Source organism: Selaginella moellendorffii, unplaced genomic scaffold (assembly GCF_000143415.4).
Source record: "Selaginella moellendorffii unplaced genomic scaffold, v1.0 SELMOscaffold_8, whole genome shotgun sequence".
Taxonomy (NCBI): domain Eukaryota; kingdom Viridiplantae; phylum Streptophyta; class Lycopodiopsida; order Selaginellales; family Selaginellaceae; genus Selaginella; species Selaginella moellendorffii.
The window spans coordinates 1819830-1837356 of record NW_003314269.1 but is presented as its reverse complement, the minus strand read 5'-3'; the positions used below and the strand labels follow the sequence as shown (position 1 = coordinate 1837356).

The 17527-nt window shown below is 45.3% G+C and overlaps 3 protein-coding genes and 2 pseudogenes across 3 annotated transcripts; 3 read left to right on the top strand and 2 right to left on the bottom strand.

Moving 5' to 3' along the window:
- Positions 1-7807: 7807 nt before the first annotated feature.
- LOC9631874 lies at positions 7808-8483 on the top strand (annotated as a pseudogene).
- A 601-nt stretch (positions 8484-9084) lies between these two features.
- Positions 9085-10853, top strand: LOC9635374 (annotated as a pseudogene).
- Positions 10854-10858: 5 nt separating this feature from the next.
- Positions 10859-12124, top strand: LOC112345347 (NEDD8-specific protease 1-like). The gene is made up of 2 exons (XM_024671831.1): positions 10859-11723; positions 11774-12124. The coding sequence occupies exon 1, from the start codon at positions 10878-10880 to the stop codon at positions 11547-11549; it is 672 nt and encodes a 223-aa protein (XP_024527599.1). The 5' UTR covers positions 10859-10877; the 3' UTR covers positions 11550-11723; positions 11774-12124.
- A 1474-nt stretch (positions 12125-13598) lies between these two features.
- Positions 13599-14373, bottom strand: LOC9635373 (sugar transport protein MST4). Its single transcript, XM_002966952.2, has 2 exons — positions 14289-14373; positions 13599-14224 (listed from the first exon to the last, which is right to left on the bottom strand). Exons 1-2 carry the CDS (start codon positions 14371-14373, stop codon positions 13668-13670), a joined length of 642 nt encoding a protein of 213 aa, XP_002966998.1. The 3' UTR covers positions 13599-13667.
- Positions 14374-16024: 1651 nt separating this feature from the next.
- LOC9631873 lies at positions 16025-17327 on the bottom strand. Its single transcript, XM_002966951.2, has 4 exons — positions 16954-17327; positions 16681-16891; positions 16530-16626; positions 16025-16475 (listed from the first exon to the last, which is right to left on the bottom strand). Exons 1-4 carry the CDS (start codon positions 17256-17258, stop codon positions 16177-16179), a joined length of 912 nt encoding a protein of 303 aa, XP_002966997.1. The 5' UTR covers positions 17259-17327; the 3' UTR covers positions 16025-16176.
- Positions 17328-17527: the final 200 nt, after the last annotated feature.

The window sequence follows — 17527 nt, the reverse complement described above, 5'->3', positions numbered from 1 at the left end:
GAATATAGAAATGTTCATATCAATTAGCCCAAAAACCCTAGCTTATATACAAGAGCTAATGGTTTGAATTGAAATTAATCCAACGGCTACCAAAATCCCACTACACTAATATTAATTCATACTAAAGCACTAGAGATGGGGGCATCTATAACCCATTAATGCTGGCCATTCTTTTAGTGGGATAATCACCTTAATGGCACAAGTGAGTGCAGAACAGTGATGAAAAGTTACATGACTCCTCAAGAAGCCAAGGCTCTTAACAGAGTGTGGTGTGGCTGATATGTGTCACACAGCCAGTTTCTTGGATTTTCAACCCAGCTTGGTCAAGATCCCATTCTGGAACCTCTTGCATTCATCTCCTGCCATGGCTCCTTGCTCACTTCCCTAATGCTTTAGAAGGAGAAGAGTCAACCATATACAAGCGTCATGTGTTGTTCTCGAGAGAGCTCTCCCAGCTGCTCACTATTCATTTCCTGGCCATACACTGGCTGCTGGGCATCGAGAACTTGATCACCTCCAGAGGCAGGGAAGGTGTTCTTCCACTGGTGGCGAAGTCACCCCAGAAGCTTTTGATCCGGTCTCGTTCAAGGCCGCAAAGCTGGAGTGCCTCACTCGCTCTGCAGTGGTTTTCAACAGGCAGCAGCAAGAAGGCTCTGTCCACGTCATGGTCCAGGAAGATGCGACAGACATGGCCAGCAAGTTTGTGAAGGACGAACTGGTGTGCTTGTCATCTTACAAGTGGCTTCCTCCGAGCAGCACAGAGACAAGGCTGCTGTTCCAGACACTTCACAGGTTTTTGGTTTCTGGATATGAGCAAGAATTCTTCAAAGGTTTCATGGTGCCCATGAGCGGGACTTCTCTCAAGGAGATGGCGCGAGACAGTGGAAAGTTTGACAAGAGCAGCTGGATCAAGGAACCATCTTGCTCAAGGAGGTCCTTGAGTGCTTCTTCGCACGCCAATTTTGACAAAGTCATGAAACGAGAGAGGCAGAGCTTCAACTCAACGTGTCAAGAACAAGAACAAAAATCTTGTATATAAAACCTAATACAAATATCAACCAACTATTCCAACACTCCCCGATCAAGCTCAGACTCCCAACTTATGTGGGAGCTTGAAAAACTTGGATTCTCCAAGTGCCTTTGTGAACTTGAGTGTGTGTTGGTGTGTGAATTAAGTTGATTTCACCATCTGTTGTTTTCTCCCAAACAAAGTGATGTTGTGTTTTGTCCTGGAGTGAAACACTGGGTTATTTGACATCACGATTGTGCTTTTGTTGTCACAGAACAATGGAGTTGGTTATGACTGTGCTTGCTCCAGCTCAACCAGCATTTGTCGTAGCCAAACTGTCTCCTATGTATTCTGCTTTTGAACTTAAAAGTGCAATAGTGGCCTGTTTTTTGCTAGTCCATGACACTGGTGCTTCCACCAGTATACAGCAGATTCCTGTTGTGGAAGGTCTTGTGTCTATATCCCCTGCCCAATCTGCATTTGAGTAGGCTAATAACTTCAAGGAGTGATCTGGAGAGTGATGAAATTTGATTCCCAATTCAGCTGTGCCTTGAAGATATTGTAGAACCCTTTTGCCCGCTTGCCAATGAGCTACATTTGGTGACAATCTAATCTTCTAAGGAGTCGAACTGCAAATGAGATATCTGGTTGTGTGCTGTTAGCAAGATAAAGCAGTCCTCCAATTAGTGACCTGTACATGCTTGCATCTTGATATGTTGATCCATCTCTTTAGAGAATTTCATGCCAGCAACCATGGGTGTAGGGACTGAGTTGCCTTTGCTGAGTCAAAAAAACTGAGCAGCAACTTAGAAATGTAGAAGGCTGGGACAGTTTCATCGAACCATCTTGTTAATCACGCGTGACTTCTATGCCTAGAAGTTTGGTCACTTCACCTAGATCAATCATCTTGAATCTCGACTTTAAACTTTTCCTTGGTGCTATTTATAAGCTTTGTTGCCCAGAAGTAAACAATCATCAACATAATGGGAAGGATGGACAGGAATTGGTTTGCAAGCTAAGAAAAGCTGTCTATGGTCTCAAGCAAGTGTCGAGGCAATGGTATTGTTGTATCGATGAGTTCCTTCAAGGAGAAGGTTTCATCAAATTGAATTCTGATGGGAATCTATCCTAGTGGTTGCTTCATCCACAAATCCTCTTTCAAAGGTGCATTCAAAAAAGTTTTTTTCACATTGAGATTATGTGCTTCCAAGTGGTGTTGTGCAACAAAGGTTAGCAGTGTTCAGATGCTAGTTGCTTTGATTGATAATCAATCCCTACTATCTAAAAATAGCCTTGTGCTACATCTCTTGAGCATCTAATATATGCTTGAAGATCCATTTGCCACCAATTGTTTCACATTCTGAAACCTTAGGCACAAGCTCAAATGTACCATTTTGTGCATGAGAAACCATACCCTCTTGCATGGCAATGAGACATTTCTTTACTTCCTACCCTCTTATGGCTTCTTTATGTATGGTAGCTTTGGCACTTCAACATTAGTGTGACCATATTGATCTCGTCCATACTCTTTTGTGCCAAATGGTAGATCTTTGGTTAGCCCTTTCCACTTCTGGAACCACTAGTAGTTCACAAATTTGAGTCTCTGAAGAATTTTGAATTGAATCTATTTGCACTTGGTCTTGTTCATCTTGTTCTTCCAAGTGTTCAATGACATTTTCTCGTGAACTTGGAAGCTCATCATCTTCATCTCGCTCCCACATCCACTACTTTGGTTCCCAAGTCTCTACATGTTTCTTTTGTGTGATGATGTCTCTATAAAGAGTGTTTTCATCAAATTGAACATTTGTAGAGATCACTATTTTTCTTGTGTGTGGATCCGACCACTTATATCCCTTGGTGTTTGGCTTGTATCCTAGAAAGAATATTTTTCTGCTTCTAGGATCAAGTTTACCAATTTGATATACATAAATGCTAGTGATCCAAGTCCCTTGAAGTATTGAATACTCTACTTCTTCCTAGTCTAGAGTTGTTCTAGCACTCCTCCACAAGCTGAATGTGGCAAGAGATTTTGCACTTGAATGGTAGTGCAGATAGCTTCTGACCAGAAAAACCTTGGTAGTCCATATGTCTCCAGAAAACATCTCAGTGTCTTCATGATTGATTATTCTTTCTCTTGCAACTCCATTTTGTTGAGCTGTGTTCAGATAAGTTTTTTGATAAATAATTCCTCGAGATTTGCAAAAAGCTTCCAATTTTGTGGACATGTATGATCAAACACACTTTAGATTTTCCTAATCTGCAGCTGTCGCTAGAAAAACTTTGAATACCTCAAGTGCTTGTGATTTTTTGTGGAGGAAGTATACTTCACACCTTCTGAAGTAATCATGATGAAGGATCTCTTTCCAGTATGAGATTGTGTTCTTATTAGGCCACAAAGATCTGTGTGAAGAATTTCAAGGCATTGTGTTGTGGTAGAGCTAGACAAGGGAAAACTCCTTCGCATTTGTTTTTTGAGTTGACACCCATGACAAATCTTGGAGGCTTCTTTGCATGGAAATTGAATTCCATTGACCAAGTTTTCTTTTACCATGAGATTGATAAGTGGGTACTTTGCATGTCCTAGTCTCTCATGCCAAATCTAAACACTAACCAGCATGCAATTTCCTTTTGCCTTGTTACATAGATTAAGCTTATACATGTTTCTAGCTCTTGGAAAGAAAATAGAAGGACCACTAGGTGGGGAAACCGTGCATCCATTTCTCAAAAGTGGAGATTAACACCTTGATCCATCAACCTTGCTACAGAGACCAAATTTTTAACAAGCTTAGGAACAAACTAAGCATTTGCCAGCTTGAAACATTGTTATCACCTACTGGAACTTCTACATCTCCTTTTCCAGAAACTTGTAGAATTTTTTCATTTCCAACTCTCACACAACATCCTTGTGCAAGCTCAAGTCCTTTGAAAAGGCTTCAATCTTTCATCATGTGCTCTTCAGATCGTGAATCAAGAGTTAGTGTCAAGGATGATCAAGGCTCTCCACTTACCCAATCACTTAAGCATTCTTCAGTTTCTACTACTGTGGCATTTGCAATTGTCTTCACACCAATTTAAAACTGTTCAAACCATTTGATGACTAGGCACTAATTCCTCAAGCCCAACAATCTCCTTTCAGCCCTTTCTTTTCAGGACCTACACTTTATATCAACTTGTTGACTAAAGATCTAGGATCCATGGCCACAACCGTTTCGTCCTCCTCTGCTTCCTCTAGCTCTTCCAGCCCAAAAGGAATGTTGCTCAAACTCACTTGGATACGTTTTCTCCAGCTTGTACACACCCATTGGTGTCTTTTCTCCAACCAGACTCAAATTTCCTGCCAAGAAACTCTTGTGCATCAGTTCAGACTTGAGGAGGTTTTTTGCATGTTGAAATGAGGTCACGTTGAAAGACAACTGCTTCAAAGACAAAATCCTAGAAGCAATCACAAAGCACAAGCATTTTCTTGGCATCTGAGTGTCCCACTCCACTTCCTTCCAGCTCATTCCAGTTGGAGATAAGCTCGTCAAAGGCATCTCCAACCTGGAATCACATTACCCTGATGTTGTTCTTGATCACACTCATTCGGGAGGTTTTCAAAACACCATAAATCTTTGTGGAAAGGAAATGAGCAAAGGGTGGTTTGGAATGGCGCATTCACAAAGAAAAGGTCCTTTTGTAGCAATCTCACATGACAAAAAGATCTTTTACACACATCATGATAGTGTCATTGAGCTTGGAGAGAATGATGATCTTGGCATACTAATTCATCTTGCGCTACTTACTCATAATTGGCTAAAAAATATTCATTTGCATCTTTGGGGGCATAAAATGGTTATGGTGGGCTATAAATGGGCATCTATGGCCCATTAAAAAGTCACTAGTGGACTCTTTGCTCACGAGCAGTAAATTGCTTGAGAGAGAGAATGGATTGTCATAAGGATGATCCAAGAGCTGTTGGCACTACTGTTGTTGCTGCTGCTCATGATTGTCAACTTAATAGAATAGTTGATTCAAGTTAGTTGATATTTGTATTAGGATTTATTAGTGTGAAATATAAGTTTCTTGTTTCTTGTTCTTGACGCGTTGAGCTGAAGCTCCACCTTTGGTATCGGAGCCATGAGCACTAACAAATTTGTGCTTGTAGTGTTCCAGGGAATCACATCATTTGATGGTAGGAGGTGTCTCGTTTCTTTCTCTGGAGATTTGATCTGGGAGAAATTTTGGAGTAGATCTGGTCCCTTTTTCTTGTTTTCTTGAGAAATTCCGCCCTAGGGATAGGATTTCCTAGTGTAGCAACAGGCAATTCCTTTGCGAATTGAACAGAGAAAATGATTTGAGTTTTTAGGCTTGAGAAGATTTGGAGTATGGTAGAGCCAACTTCAATTGAAGTTCCTAGGTGCAGAAGGTCACAGCTAGGTGCTTCAGTAGCAGTTGAAGGAGAGTTAGTAGATGAAGAAGTTACAACTTGAATTCAAAAGGAAATTAAGAGGGCTAGAGAGCTGCCATGTGTCTTTTTTTGTCTTCATTTATTTTGGTTTGTCTTTGTTCATCTTCATTTTAATTCATTTGTCTTCTTTGATTTCGTTTGAATTTATTTCAATTCGTTTGTTTTTGTTTGTAATTCACTTTTAGCTTGTTTTACAAATTGCACAATATATCCATAAATGTGTGTGTGGAAGAATGTGGGAAAATATTCCTTATGGTTAAAAGCCTTTTGATTTGAGTGGTGGTGGCTCTTGATCTTGCTATTATTCACGCACCTTTCTGATTTTTGTTAACACTACACTAAATATGCAAGTTTTAGGCAAGCTTGCTTTTGCTATTATGCTCTTTTTATCCTTTGGTTTGATACTCCCTTCCCTCTCTAATCTACTACTGCTTAAGTTGTTGCTAATTCAAAAGCCTTACAAAAAAACAGGGTATTTTTTTTGCTCTAAAGAGATAAGTAGGTGAAGATATAAATACTTTGGCCAACATGGAGAAAATTCAAAGTTTTTCAAAGTTTACTTTAAAGCTAAATGGATTAAAATTTTGAATTTTAAATTTTGACCTAATGTATGAATTATTGCTAGTTCAGAAGCCCCACAAAAAATGAATTTTTATTTCTGCAAGAGGCCAAAGTAGGTAAAGATATTTAGTCAACACGAAGAAGCTTCCTTTAGAGCTCAAGTTTTTGTTGTAGAGACTAGCTTATCATAGAAAAATAAGAAAAGTACAAACATTTAGAAACTACTTGTCCTCTTATGGAAAAAAATTCTTTTTTTTGCAAGGACTTTTAAACTAGCAATAGCTCAAATAGTTTCTAAATCCATTTATAATTCCACCCAGAGCATTCATGATCTTTGTGAAGCCATTAATACCTTGTATACTTTTTTATAATATAATCAAGAGAAAATGTTGATTATAAATGAATTAGAATTTAGAATCTCTTCCCTCTCTAATTTATTGTTGCTTGAACTGCTACTACTTTAGAAGCCCAAAAGAAAAGAAATTTTTTTCTACAAAATGAGAACTAAATAAACATCAATACAGAGGAAATTTAAGGTTTTCCAAAAAGTTTTCTTTAGAGCTTAAATTTTTTGTTATAGAGACCAATATTATTTCTTAGAAATTACATAAAATTCTAATTAGATTAGAATTTAAAATTTAGAATCTCTTTCCTCTCTAATCTACTACTGCTAGTTCATAAGCAACAAGTAAGCAAAGATATAAACAATTTGGTCAATATAGAGAAGCTTCTTTTAGGGCAAGTTTTTGTTATAGAGACTAACTTTATTTATTGATTATATCATAGAAAAGTAAACAATGTATTAATGGCTTTATAGAGATCACAAATACTTTAGATGAAATTCTAAATGGATTAGAATTCCTTCCCTCTTTGATATACTGCTACTTGAGTTGTTGCTAGTTTAGAAGCCCAAAAAAAAAAAAGTTTTTTTCTACAAAAGGAGAACTAAATAGGCATTAGCATGGAGGAAATTCAAGGTTTTCTAAAAATCTTCCTTTAGAGCTTAAATTTGTTTTTGTAGAAATAAATATTATCTCTTAGAAATTACATAAAATTCTAATTAGATTAGAATTTAAAATTTAGAATCCCTTCCCTCTCTAATATACTACTGCTAGTTCATAAGTGACAAGTAGGTAAAGATATAAACAATTTGGTTAGGGCATAAAGTTTTTGTTATAGAGACTAGCTTTATCTCTTGATTATATCATCGAAAAGTAAGCAAAGTATTAATGGCTGAATTCTAAATAGATTTAGAATTCCTTCCCTCTCTAATTTACTACTACTTAAGTTATTACTAATTCAGAAGCCCTCAAAACAAAAAGGACTTTTTTTTCCATAAGAAGACAAGTAACTCTAAGCATTTGTACCTTTTTTATTTTTCTATAATAATGTTGGTCTTTACAACAAAAACTTCAGCTCTAAAGGAAGCTTCTTTGTGTTGACCAAATATCTCTGCCTGCTTTGGCTTCTTGCAAAAAAAAAAACTTTTTTTTGTGAAGCTTCTGAACAACAACTCATAGATTAAAGAGGGAAGGGATTCAAAATTCAAAATTCAAAATTTTAATCCATTTAGAATTTTGCCTAAAGCGTTCCTAATCTTTGTGAAGACCTTCTTTGCTTTTCTATAATATAAACAACAAGAGCTTTAAAGGAAACTTTGAAAAACCTGAATTTCCTCCATGTTTGCCAAATTGCATCCTCTTTGCCACAAGAGGACAAAGTAAGTGGACAGGATAAAAAGAAAGTTAGCAAGAAGCACACAATTGTATCTACTGGTCGAGCTTGAAACCATGGGCTGCACCGCCTACGTGGCTGTTGCCTGCCTTCTAGCAGCTCTGGGAGGACTTATGTTTGGATATGATGTTGGGATCTCAAGTAAGCCTCAATTTCACTCCTTGGAAGATTTCTTGTCACTTCGTTTTTGTGCAGGTGGTGTCACCTCCATGGATGATTTCCTAGGAAAGTTTTTCCCCAGCATTCTACAGAAGAAGTTGCGGCTTGTTGGAAAAGAAGGCAACTACTGCAAGTTTGACGACCAGGGCCTGCAGGCATTTACGTTGTCGCTCTACCTTGCGGGTCTGGTGGCCACCTTCGCAGCCTCGTACATGACGCAGAGATTCGGTCGGAAGCCAGCCATGGTGATCGCGGGACTGTTTTTCATTGCTGGGGTGGTGTTCAACGCTGCTGCAGAGAACCTGGCCATGCTCATCATCGGGCGGATCCTTCTCGGCTGTGGCGTCGGCTTTGTCCCGCTCTACCTCTCCGAGATTGCTCCCAGTCGTTACTGGGGTGGCCTCAACATTCTCTTCCATGACGATCGGCATCCTCATCGCCAACCTCATCGGCAAGCTCCACCCTTGGAGCTGGCGGCTCTCACTCGGCCTGGCTGGGATCCCCGCGGTGCTGCTCACGGTCGGAAGCCTGTGCCTGTGGGAGACTGTCCAGATGGCAGTTTTGATCACCTGACACGTGTCACTCCACGTGGATAGTGGTGTCCGATGTAATGAATGTGGCGTGTTCTCTTCCCTGCTAGAGACTCTGTTCTGGGATGAGGACTCGGCTGACAACTCATCTCTCCCTTAGCTACGTCGCCGCCCCCATGGCCACCGCATTCGGCCGCTGCCTTATCGCCGCCCTGGTGCCTTCAGTCGCAACGACAGCGCCGTGCGATGGCCTGGGCCAGTCGCCCCGCCCGCAGCCAGGGCCGCCACTAGCCAAGGAGCTCGCCAACCAGCAGCTGGTGCTGGGCGCTGGGCTGGGCGATGCGATGCCGCTTCAGCTGGGCGCTGGGCGCTGGGCGCTAGGCTGATGCGAGCCACAAGCACAAAGATCCTGCAAGATAGAAGCTCGATCGGCCTGGAAGCTTAGGCTAGAGTAGATAGAAGTGAATAGATAGAGCTTTAGCGTAGTCCAGAGATCAGAGATCGATAGAGCTAGCGAATATAGACCCGGCCCCGGCGCCTATAACCAGCTCTCCGGCATTCTCTCTCTCGGGCAGGCTTCGCCGACAAGTGGGCGAGAACATTCCTGGTCCCGGATCTTACGGACACGCAGGGGATTCGAATCCATGGCAAGCTCAAGACTCTGGGCAGGCCAGACTCTCCCGGTCCGGGGGCGTATGATTCAAACTGGAGAACTGGAAGTCCATGGCCACCTTAGTACTCCCTCGGCCCAAGGACTTTCTCAGAGGACACCCCGGGGCCCGGAGCTTATGGTCGGGGAAAACAGCCTTTGGCTTGGAGTCGTCGGTGACGGGAACCAAGGACCAGGCACCTACGAGCCCAACACCATAGATAGAGGTTAGAACGCAGTCCAGAGATTGATAAAAAGATAAAGCCATGAAGACCATATAGAGGTTATAGATCGTTATGGCGTTTGCTCTCTTTCTCGCTAGTTTATATTGACTTCCAAGGTTCAATAGTTCGCTGATAGTAGCACCAAGGTTGAGCAGCTCACTTATCTCGTTACCATTGCAAAGACCCCGTGTGGAAGAAGTGTGCGCATAGCATGATGGCCATTCTGGAATACTCGCGCAGCATCCCAACATTGTCATGAGAACGCCGAGCCCGAGTCGGAGAACGAGACGCAAAAGGGAGACGACTATCCCGGCCAGATTCGCGTCTGGGGGAACATTGTTGGGTTCGTGGAGCGGCTGGATGACGAGCTCTTCAAGAGCTTGCAAGTGATCGATCCGCACACCAAGGACTATGTCTACCGCATGAAGGACGAGCCAGCCTTCTTGGTGGTGGCACAGAGTGTTCAGGAGTACGTGGAGCGCATTGGAGATACGAGAGCCGCCGCTCGGGTGGCACTTCGCAGGCTGGAACACGTCTACTACAAGCCTCAGGAGGTTTACGAGGCCATGAGAAAGCTCGGGGAGAGCCAGAAGACGGCGGAGGCTGGTGCGGAAGACAGCACGCTGGTTCTGGGAACGCCCGACCTTCCGGAACTCAGTCGGACTATGATGGACGAGCGCACAAAAGCCAGGGCCATGCTATGCGACATCTATCACTACGCCATCTTCGACGCCAGATCCTGTTCAACAGAGCTATGGCGCAGCTGGGACTGTGTGCCTTCCGGACCGGTCTCATCACTGAAACGCATGCGTGCCTGTCGGAGTTCTATGCCGGCGGACGGGTGAAAGAGCTCCTTGCACAAGGAGTTCAGCAGAGTCGGTTTTACGACAAGACTCCAGAACAGGTGATTGTTTTCATAGTTTTGTGTTTCTTCTCAACTTGTGAGGTGGTTTTCTTGTGTAGGAAAAACTCGAACGCCGCCGCCAAATGCCGTTTCACATGCATATCAACCTGGAGCTACTGGAGGCGGTCCATCTAATATGTGCAATGCTGCTGGAGGTTCCCAACATGACCGCCAACGCGCACGACGTGAAGAAGAAAGTTTACAGCAAGACGTTCCGCCGTCTCCTGGACATCTACGAGAAGCAGGCCTTCATCGGGCCCCCAGAGAACATCCGTGACAACATCATGGCGGCGAGCCGGGCTCTGATGAAGGGCGACTGGGAGAAGGCGGTGGCGATCGTCCAGGGCCTAGATATCTGGAAGCTGCTCCGGAAGCGAGAGTTCGCCATGGACATGCTCAAGAGCAAGATCCAGGAGGAGGTGCTGAGGACTTATCTCTTCACGTACGCATCGTCTTACGACTCGCTGAGCCTGGACCAGCTCATGGCAATGTTTGATCTCCCGGAGGGGCTCGTTCACAGCATCGCCAGCCGGCTCATGGCAGCGGAGGAGTTCCACGGCAGCTGGGACCAGCCGACTCGCTGTCTTTACGTGCATTTTTAGGGTTCTTCCGGAAATCCAGGGTCCTTTAAATTTTTAGGGTTCTTCCGAAAATTTTGGAATGGAGCGTGTTCTTAGCTATGGCGACGTCCTCCTCCGCCGGTGCGATGTGGAGCTCCTCCGTCCCCCGAATTTCATCAACGACCACATCATCGACTTCTTCTTCTCCTATCTCTCCTCATCGGGAAGCAGCGATGTGCTCTTGGTAAGCCCATCCACGAGCTTCTGGATCACGAACTGCGCCGACGCGCGAGATCTGGCACCGGCGCTGGCGGCGCTTAATCTCCGCGACCGGCAGATGCTGCTCCTCCCGATCAACAATAGCGCCGATGTGGAGTATCGCTCGAGCCATGGGAATCTAGAGCGGGGCAGCCACTGGAGCCTCCTGATCTTCCACAGGCCCAGCAATTCGTGCCTCCATTTCGATAGCCTGGACGGCGCCAACGATCGCTACGCCCGATCGCTCCATGCCAGGGTCTCGGAGCTTGTCGGCAGCGGCTCCAAGCCCAGATTCGTGAGCGCCGCCACACCGCAGCAGGAAAACGGGCATGACTGTGGGGCGTACGTGATGGCCATCGCCGCGGCGGTGAAGAAGGGGTTTGAGAGCGATGTGGAATGCGATGTGGAGGAGATTGTGAAGCGCGAGGTGAGCTCCGAGTCTGCGAGGAGATTGAGGGCGAGCACGCTGGATCTCATCGATTCTCTGCGCCGGGAGGAGGCGATCAAGGCATAGAGTTTTAAGTTCGTAGAACTTCCAAGTCTCTCTCTTACACTGGAAAAAGCTGGCTTCTTTCATGGATGGCACTTGCATGCTACTAATTGCGGTAAGCTCTTGGCTTTCTAAAGCTTCTTTGTTTTTCCAGAGTGTTGGTGGGAGAGATTTGGTCGTGCCTTTCACTCCGAGAAGGTCAACACACATATCAACTGTTGATGCTATTTACCTGGATTGTTTTGCAGAGATCGATGCTCATCCTGTTGAAAGTGATGCAAGGAGTAAACGATCCCACTGTGAACAGCTTTCGTCCAGTAGAAACAGGGCAAGCTTGCGTCATTCTTTCCTGCGTAGTGATTGCAAGTGTGATCCTATCGATTTCCCAGTTTTGTGACAAAGCAGTTTGAAGATCTGAAGCATCACAGTAGAGGAGCAAGAGCTCAAGCAGCTGGAGTGTTCGAGGAGGAACGATCTCGCTCGATTACCTGCTTGTGTTCGTGCGTCTCCTCCACTATCAAGAACATTATCGAGGATGGGACAGAGTCTCAAAGTGTAGTACGAAAGTGTTTGAAAATGGTAGACGAAGCTCTAGTGGATCCGTGATTGACATCCAAAGTTCCAAAAGGACTTGGAAGTTGATTGTTCAAACAAGAGCATCTCTGGCTCTAGCACGTTTAATCATTATCAAAGGATCATCTGGCTATAAAAATCGCAGTCCCTCCCACAAAACTGTATCACCAGTGGCTGGAATCGCTTTAATGTGATGGTCCTGGAGCCTATCCGATCAACAATGAGCTTAGATCATTCCTCCAAGGGAGTGGAAACTGACTCGGACTTTGATCCGCCAGACTTCCACAGAAGTTTCTGCGATGTGATCCAGGGGAGAGCCCTGGAAGTAGAAGGTTCTGGCACGCAATAGCGCTAGAATTACTCAGTCAACCAGGAACGTGAATAGAAAAGGAGAGCTCTCTTTAGCGGCCTTTAAATGCCCGTGATCTATCAATGGTTTCTCCACTCCCAGATCTCAGGCTTTTTGGATCTCACACACCATCCACAAGCAAAGAAGAAAATGGAGAGCTACCAGCGATCTCTTCTCGTTGCTCTCATCGTCTTGATCGTGATCTTCGCTCCATCGTCGCAGGCTAGAAAGCTCACTTTCAGCAAGCTTCCCAAAGGCACCACTTATCCTCCCGCTGGACCGAGCAATCCACAAAATCCAGACGGCACCAAGCTGCTCGAGGTCCGGACGCTTCCAAAGTACTCGATCCATCCACCGGCGGGGCCGAATCACGTCCCCCCCGCGACACACAAAGTTCCAACTTTCCACAAGCTTCCGAAGTCTCAGCACACTCCATCGGCAGGCCCGAGCAAACCAAGAGTCTGACTCGAAAGAGCCACTGGTTTTCTTGTAACAAAATGTGTATTGCACGGAATGCTGTTAAACCACTTTCCTGTTTCTATCGATCTAGTAGTAGAGAGCATTAATCTATCGAGGCTCAGCATGAAGCACGACTTGATGGCTGGGTCAGCAAAGTTTCCATCCTTGGTCGAGAAGAACTTAATGTCGGCGAATGATAGGAAGCTGGAGAGAAGCTCACTGAGTATGCGCTTGACTCGAAGGTAGGCATTCTTGGAGTAATCCAGCAGCTGCGTGAGGAAATCCACCAGGTTGGGGTTGCCGTGTGAGATGCAGCACTGGCGAGCGAAAAAGTCAAGGAGTTTAAGAAGAAGCTCCAAGAGAATGGTGAGTGTGTGCGTTTAAGCTTGTTCCACTTTGCTCCACGTAGCGGATCAGCTTCCAGGCCGATCGAGCTTCTATCTTGCAGGATCTTTGTGCTTGTGGCTCGCATCAGTCTAGTGCCCAGCGCCCAGCTGAAGCGGCATCGTATCTCCCAGCCAGCGCCAAGCACCAGCTGCTAGTTGCCGAATGCAGAGGCCATGGCAGGGCGACCAGCCATGGTGGTGGCAACGTATTGCTAAGGGAGAGATTACCTGTTGGCAGCTGAGTCCTCCGGGGTGTGCTCATGGTTGTTGTGTGCCTTCTCCTCCCAGAACAGACTCTCTAGCAGAAAAGAGGAAAAACACTATACAGAGCACATTCATTGTACTCCTTTTGCATTGGACGTGGATTGCCATGTGTCAGATGATCAAGACTGCCATCTCAACAGTCTCGCACAGGCACAGGCTTCCGACTGTGAGCAGCACCGCGGGGATCCCAGCCAGGCCGAGTGAGAGCCGCCAGCTCCATGGGTGGAGCTTGGCGACGAGGTTGGCGATGAGGATGCCGACGGTCACGTTGAGCTGGAAGAGAATGTTGAGGCCGCCCCAGTAACAAGTGGGAGTAATCTCGGAGAGGTATAGCGGGACGGCCTGGTTGGCAAAGCCGACGCCACAGCCGAGAAGGATCCGGCCGATGATGAGCATGGCCAGGTTCTCCGCAGCAGCGTTGAACACCGCCCCGGCGATGAAAAACAGTCCCGCGATCACCATGGTTGGCTTCCGACCGAATCTCTGCGTCGTGTACGAGGCTGCAAAGGTAGCCACCAGACCCGTGAGGTAGAGCGACGACGTGAACGCCTGCACGCCCTGGTCGTCATACTTGCAGTAGTTGCCTTCTTTTCCAACAAGCTGCAGCTTCCTCTGTAGAACGCTGGGGAAAAACTTTCCCAGGAAATCATCCATGGAGGTGACACCACCTTGACAAAAACCAAAAAAAGAAATTTTATCCATAGGTCACAGTAGAAATCTTCGAGTGCTTACTTGAGATCCCAACATCATATCCAAACATGAGTCCTCCCATAGCTGCTAGAAGGTAGGCAATAGCAACGTAGGCGAAGCCGGCCATAGTTTTGAGCAAGAGCTAGCTGCTTATAAAGCTTAAAGGATCTCTAATGTCAAACAATGGACCCATCTCAAACAGAGAACTTGGTAGATTTCTGACTCTAGCACAATCTTTGGTGTTTACAAAGGCAGATGCAAACAGATTCTTATTGAATGCACTTGAAAAAGGTTGAGTATGGATGTATGCATTTTATGATACATGTGGCAAATTTTGGTGAGGTGTGGAAATGTGTGGATAGCAACTAAAAAGAATGAAAGGTTCAAAAAAATAAGGCTTATGAATAAAAATGCAAATTTTTTTTCTGAACAGTTAAAAGTCTTGGAATATTAATAGTGAGAATTCTAAATATAAAAACTTAAGAAATGTAAAAAGAGAATTCAGATTTAGAAGAAATCAGATAAAAAGGGGGCTTAATAAAGGAAATTGTACAGTGAACTTTAAACTATTTTTGAACTCACGTTTGACCACTAACAATAATCTTTTATTTGTTTATTTTTCAAATTGCTAGATTCTTACATGAGTGCAATAGAATTTGCAAAACATGTATCTAAATAGCTAGAGGATTAGTTGCAAATTGCAAGTTATGAATAAAGTGCCATTTTTTTCTTGGTTAGGAAAATTTTTTAGTGATCAGGATTTCTTAAATCTTGATGTGGAGAGACTGGTGGGTAGACTCATGTTTTTCCCAATCACCACTCACAGTTTCCACTCCTTTCTTTATCTTGGTGGCAATGGATGTTGTGTCCACAGAGAAAGTATTTCTTTGTCTTCTTTCAGACTTCCATGCCCATGACCTCCCAGCATTTATGGGGAACATGACCACGGCAGCAACGACCACTCTTTATCAAAGACCACTCCTTATCTACGTGGCATGGAAGATTAGAGGGAAGCAACATGCCCCCACTTCCTAGACAGAAACATTTAGGAAATACTTGAATGGTAACTTTTTCTCTCCTCCCCTCCTACTCAAAAGTCCTATGCTCTCACTGGGCAACTATAAACACATCTATCCAGGATGACCACCACCTTGCTCTTTGTTGTGTTTTAATGAAAGAAACTTTTCATTCCAGAGCTCTTCCAACGAGAATGTGATGGTCCTGGAGCATATCCGACCAACAATGAGCTTAGATCATTCGAAGGGAGTGGAAACGGATTGGGACTTTGATCCAGATCCATGCCAGACTTCCACAGAAGTTTCTGCAATGTGATCCAGGGGAGAGCGCTGGAAGTAGAAGGTCCTGGCACGCAATAGCGCTCGAATTGCTCACACGGAACCAGGAACGTGTATAGAAAAGGAGAGCTCACTTTAGCGGCCTTTAAATGCACCAATGTTTTCTCCACTCCCATATCTCAGGCTCTCACACACCATACTTTGCATCCACAAGCAAAGAAGAAAATGGAGAGCTACCAGCGATTGATCGTGATCTTCGCTCCATCGTCTCTGGCTAGCTACCTTCCCAAAGGCACCACTTATCCTCCAGACGGCACCAAGCACCCGGACGCTTCCAAAGTACTCGATCCATCCACCGGCGGGGCCGAATCACGTCCCCCCCTCGACACACAAAGTTCCAACTTTCCACAAGCTTCCGAAGCCTCAGCACACTCCATCGGCAGGCCCGAGCAAACCAAGAGTCTGACTCGAAAGAGCCATTGGTTTTCTTGTAACAAAATGTGTATTGCATGGAATGTTGTTAAACCACTTTCCTGTATCTATCGATCTAGTAGTATGCACAAGAAGAGAGAGCATTACTCTATGGCGAGAAATGAAAGTACCTGTGACTGGAAGGAGGAAAGATCTCTTTCTTTTCAGGCAGCCGACGCTCGCTTGAGCAGCACCACCGAGAGAACGACGAGGCTCAGCATGAAGCACGACTTGATGGCTGGGTCGGCAAAGTTTCCATCCTTGGTTGAGAAGAACTTATTGTCGAGGAAGCTGGAGAGAAGCTCAGTGAGCATGCGCTTGACTCGAAGGTAAGCATTCTTGGAGTAATCCAGCAGCTGCGCGAGGAAATCCACCAGGTTGGGGTTGGGCTGATCACTGGGGCGTGTGTGCTTGCCCCCCTCCTGTATGACCTCGCCATCGCCAGCTACAAAGCTCTCGTATCCTGGAACGGAGCTACGTGGAGCAAAGTGGAACAAGCTTAAACGCACACACTCACCATTCTCCTGGAGCTTCTTCCTAAACTCCTTGACTTTCTCGTTCGCCAGTACCGCATCCCACACGGCTTTGTCACTGGCGACCGACATCACGACCCCCTGGAAGAAAAATGTCACCACTGAGTAAAAAAAAGAAGAATAAAAAACACTTACTTGAACGATAGGATCGTTCTGGAGCAAACTAAACGCCTCGGCAACCTCGTTCCTTCTACAGACTTGGACGTTGCCAGGCTCATGCGACACCAAATGCGGCTCGATCCAATCCACAACCGGGTGACCGAGATGAACACTGCTTGGCCCTCGAATGCTCGAAACCGGGGAGTCTTGCTGCAAAGCTGGAGTTGGAAGTCCCTCTCCAAAACACCTTCCAGAAAAAAAACGAAAAAAATTTCTTATTTTTTACATCAAGGAAAAGAACAAACTTACATGCCAAGCGCATTCTGCAAATCCGCGGTAGCCTCCTCGACCTCGTCCCGCGACGGCGCCGCTCCAAACACCAAATGGTCGCGGACGAAATACTCGGATCGCTCCTCATCTCCCGCAAACACCCAATCATCCGCCACCGCCGCGCGGAGCGGCAGCGCGGCGGCGCTGCTGGCGCTGGCACTGCCCATCATCACCGACTGGGGCACGCTCGAAGATGTCGCTGCCGCCGCCACCGCTGCTAGACCCACAATCGGAGGCCTGGTGACGGCCTTAGCCACTCCCCGCAGTAGAATCCCTCCTCCCATCGCTCTGACCTCGCCCTCGCGCGCCTTCTTTTAGAAACAAGCTCCCTCTCTCTTGTTTCTTTCTTTTTAGGGCTCTTATAGATGAGAATATCCCCTGACGAGATTATCTCGCCGACTGAACGCTGACGCATAAATTTTAACACCGTGTGAGTTTATATACTGGTTAAGGTAGCTAATAGAAGGATCCAGCTTTTTGTCCCTTTTTTTATTATAATTACCAGAAAACTTGAATCACCACACAAGAGCCGTTAATTTAGGGCTCTTCCTCA